Consider the following 4,318-nt stretch of genomic DNA (forward strand, 5'->3'; position numbering starts at 1 on the left):
AGCAGTTCGGGTGAGAATCTTCTGAACATAAGCTGGATGCATATTGTCTTGCGAAAGAGAAGTTACGAGACCAATAATGAGTCGGTTGCTTTTGACTGAGCATTTCCGTTGAGCAATGTTGGAATGACATCGTCTACCAAATGTGAACTACTGTAAAGTGCTTTAAGTGCTTTCATTCCATACTTGTCCAGTCCATCTCGGGATGCTACAGTGTTTTCACAATACCAGACGTACTTTGGCATGTAAGTTAGAATAAAGCTGTTATCTGTGGGTTTGCCATGTTTCAATTGCATCAATTTTTCAATGAATCCATCAGGCGTCATATCCGGTACACTTCCGAACTCGGCTGCCCAGCCATCGTCGGGGATCAGTGGTTGAGGTTGGGGCAACTCAAGATCAAGGACGGGCGATAGCGTGACAAACATTATAATTTCACTCGTATCGAAATAAAGCTGGTATGAGACTGCATGTAACAAGCCAGCATAAACTGCTTTATTGTACTGCACAATATATTGCACCACCATCTCCAGATGTTGATCGTCAAGTAATCCATCTTTGTCTTTCAGCACCATCTCAATAATATGAGGACTGACACCGTTAAGCCAGCATCTCTTTAGAAAACGATACTGATTTTGCGGAGTGATCGATGCGGTGAGGTCATGTTTCATTTTGTTCCAGTTCCACGCTTTTTCGATAAGCTTTTGTTGTTCGAGATTCAGGTAATGTTTCGAATTAAATGGAGCGTTCACGCCGTCAGGACCGCGAGCATGATCAGATAGCTTCAACGATCCACCGAACGTAGAAAGCGCATTTTTATTCCGCAAAACTTTGTCTTTCTTTCTGCCTTGAAGCCGATTTAATGTTCCTTCACTCCTTTGAATGCTATTATCTTCGATCATTCCAGTGTCCCACTGCGCTGGATGATCCTTCCATTTCCCAACCTTCACAATCTTTTTCCACGCTTCTAACATCTTCGAAAGCGATCCTGAAGCAATGCTTTGTGCACCTTTCTCGACACCACGGAGATCCAACATTTTCTCCTCGTCTGTAGTGCTTCTTTTGATCGGAAATCCACGAGTTAAAGATGTGTTGACTCTTATGTGAGCGAGATCCTGCGCTGGATATTGACTTTTATTATTCACTAAGTTTGATACTGGCAGCGGATAATCTTCTGCAACTACAGACCGAGTGATGATAGTAAGCAGAGCGAGAAACTGGTGCATTGTTGGCTGTAAGCTTTCTGAAATGTGATTGATATCTTTTTCACACAAAGGATTTACCGGTATCCTGACCCGGTATTTGTACCTTATTGATACAAAATACCAGTAGGTTTTACTGGAAAAATTACCATCTAGATGTCGATTATTTGGATGGTCAGAAAAAATTTAGTATGGTGAATAAGGAATTTAGAGTGATGGGTGGTCTGAAACGAATCTGATATGGTCAAAAGAAATTGCCACTTGTGATCTTGTCTTTTTCATCCAGCATGCAGGAATCATTCCTTGAAGGAAACTTTATTCTTCGTATCAACCATCATGACGCTCTTTTTTTCTTCTTCGTGGTTCCGTCGTCAAGATAGACGAAGAGCAGAACTCACACTTTGTTGTTCGTCATACTCGTCAATATCAAGCAGATGAGTGGTACCGAGACTCACTAGCCGCGTGTAGAATCTCACACAGTAAATGATGCATCCACTTGCCTTCTTGAACCGCCAAACTCAACGCTATGTATACCGCTTCGATAAGTGACTGTGACACGCTTGACTGCTTTTTGCTACTTCAAATGGCTGGCCTACCCATCAATACGAATGCATAGCCAGAAGTTTATGAACAGCATCTATTATATAACTATAGGATTACAGGTGGTTTCGGCACGGCTCTCACCAGACATGCACAAGCCACTTTCATAGTGATATCCACCACTTTACTATTACGCTAAGAGTGGGGCTTGCTTTATCAAAAATAACGTCTGGATGTATTTTTGCTAGCTCAAAAAGATGTGTTAAGTGTCAAAGTACTTAGAAGGCAGAACCTTTCTCAATGAGCTGTCGATCAGCGAGTTGCAATACTTGTCTCTATCGTAATCACTCAGCGAGTACATTGCCATCATGGTTGCAGTGTTCAAGTAAGGCAGACAGCCTACAAGCCGGCGTTAATAGTCAAAACTGTCATGGCGCAGTGCTCAGCTGTCGTTGAAGCTCGTAATCGCGTCTGAACAATTATAAAAGGTATTCTTAAGCAAAAAGGAGGTCTTAGTGGTGTTGTTTGAATCAGTCGATCTGACTCTGACCCGTACTGGTGGAGAGGCTCACTCAGCAATATCATCTGTATTTTGATCAGAGAACGAGGCAGGGCTGTTGATAAAGGTGCCGAAAAGCCCATGATCTTTAAGTTTCGAGCAGTCAAGATCCCTCGATGTCCGCGAACAGATTGGCAATAACAATCACATCGAATGCCTTGATCGCGAATAAAATCAGAGCATCAGCGAAGACCAGCGTGTAGTCTCCACCACAGACTCGATCAACAGCCAAGTTGGCTTCAGCAATAACTCTCTTCAAAAGGGACCTATAACTCATCAAAGTTTGAAAAGAACAGGTGGAATCGACTCGCTGCCAACTTTGAAGTGTTCTCAGTCCTTGCAGGCTTGAACACGTTTTAGCTAAAACCACTGCGACGGCATCAAGGCACAATGCCGTTGTTCACCCGTCGACGGGGGACTTGCACATTTCTCTTGTGAATATTTTAAAGCGCGCACACGATGATTGACAAGTCATTTTGTGACTCGTTGCATCGACGACTAGCGAGCCCTCACGAATTTGGGACAAGTCGTATTAATCTCGGCTGTTAGATTTCGGTGCCTTCAAAGGTACGCGAGTAAACCAGGTAGAGTCGTCAAGAATATATCATCTGCAATCGATTCTGGGAGACACAGTTAATCTGGTGGAAATCGCATCAAACACGCACCAAAGGACACGTCGCTGCCTGATTAATTCGAGTTTGCACGCCCAAATTATATCCGTACGGAAATTCTCATGCTCCACCACAAGCGGCTTACACGCCATACTGAACTACGTCTGACGGTTTGATTGGGTATAACAGTAGAGCAATCAAATGATTGGTGACCAGAGTTTCGGCAGTTGTTCACAAGAGAGTTCGGACATTCATATACGACATTCCTGGTTCTTACCCAATGTCGAACGCACGGGATACGATCAAGCCTAAAAAATAGCTTGTAAACTGGCAGTGCAGATGTGTAAAAGATGGCTTCACTGCAGTGCTGCAAGTTGATGAGCGTTTGCCTTCCTGTGTAGCGTCAACAAATCTAGAAGCACCTCGAAACGACGCTCCCTTCGAAATGATTTCCAAGACTATTTTAAAATCGAAATATAGACTCGATCTTGATCCAATACACCTTGACGATGTCGCGTCATTGAAAATTTAAACACAGGGCGCACTAGTGAGGTGGACCGACTAATCTGCGGTTGAATAACATAGTCAGAACTTTATGGCTATCGAAGCGGGCTGATAGAAAGCTGTTACGATTCAAACTCATGAAGAAGTAACTAGATGTCTCAGATTTTGTGAGCTGTTGGAACTTCGCATGTTTCTCAAGGTGTGTAGTCTGATGGTGAGGAATGTACACAACACAACGAAAGGGAGTCTTGAATGACTGTGTGTGGGACATTCGCTTACGCATGGCACCAGGTTTCGCCTCCTTTTCGAGCTCTAGGTAGAACTGGCACGTGACCGCCTGCACGGTCAGTGACAACCAGGCCGAATTGGACCTTATGACCACGATTAAATGAGGTCTAAAATTCCCTCTTGAGCATCGCAAGGCGTGTTGTCTGACAAACGAGGATGACAGCAGCGGTGGTAGAGAGAAGTAGGAAGCGAATGTGCGGTGCAATTGGAACTATCCCCAAAAACAGCCATGTCAATCGATAGTGGGACTTTCGGATCGGGTCCTGTGCGATAAATACGCAAAAACGCGCAATATAATTGGCCAGAATGCATCAATCTGTTAAGTACCGGTGGCGCTACCGGTCACACCACAATAATTTCACGACAACATTTTATTAGAAATTAGTAGCAATATTAAATCTCGGTATTGCTCTGATGAAATGCTGTCAGAAAATCAATCTGTCATGTACAGGCCTCTACATATAAGATATTCTATTAATAGATGCCTTATATGCTGTATATTGTTTCAAGTTCGTGCCGTTTTTTACAATTTTTTTCTCATAAAACTTTTACAAGATATGACGATTTTGGAGTCGTCGCGGAGTCCGTGGGCCTACGAGGGAGTCTCTGGTCTTCTC

The 4,318-nt window shown here is 43.5% G+C and overlaps 2 protein-coding genes across 2 annotated transcripts; both read right to left on the minus strand.

Annotated features, from left to right (window-relative positions):
• Positions 1 to 62: 62 nt before the first annotated feature.
• Positions 63 to 1,034, minus strand: PHALS_11381 (uncharacterized protein; the record flags this gene model as incomplete). The annotated part of the gene is made up of 1 exon (XM_024724903.1): positions 63 to 1,034. The coding sequence occupies one exon, from the start codon at positions 1,032 to 1,034 to the stop codon at positions 63 to 65; it is 972 nt and encodes a 323-aa protein (XP_024571872.1).
• Positions 1,035 to 2,307: 1,273 nt separating this feature from the next.
• On the minus strand, positions 2,308 to 2,575 carry PHALS_11382 (uncharacterized protein; the record flags this gene model as incomplete). The annotated part of the gene is made up of 2 exons (XM_024724915.1): positions 2,308 to 2,353; positions 2,427 to 2,575. 2 exons carry the CDS (start codon positions 2,573 to 2,575, stop codon positions 2,308 to 2,310), a joined length of 195 nt encoding a protein of 64 aa, XP_024571873.1.
• Between the last annotated feature and the right edge of the window lie 1,743 nt (positions 2,576 to 4,318).

This window comes from Plasmopara halstedii, assembly GCF_900000015.1.
Source record: "Plasmopara halstedii genome assembly, contig: Scaffold_54, whole genome shotgun sequence".
Taxonomy (NCBI): Eukaryota; Oomycota; class Peronosporomycetes; order Peronosporales; family Peronosporaceae; genus Plasmopara; species Plasmopara halstedii.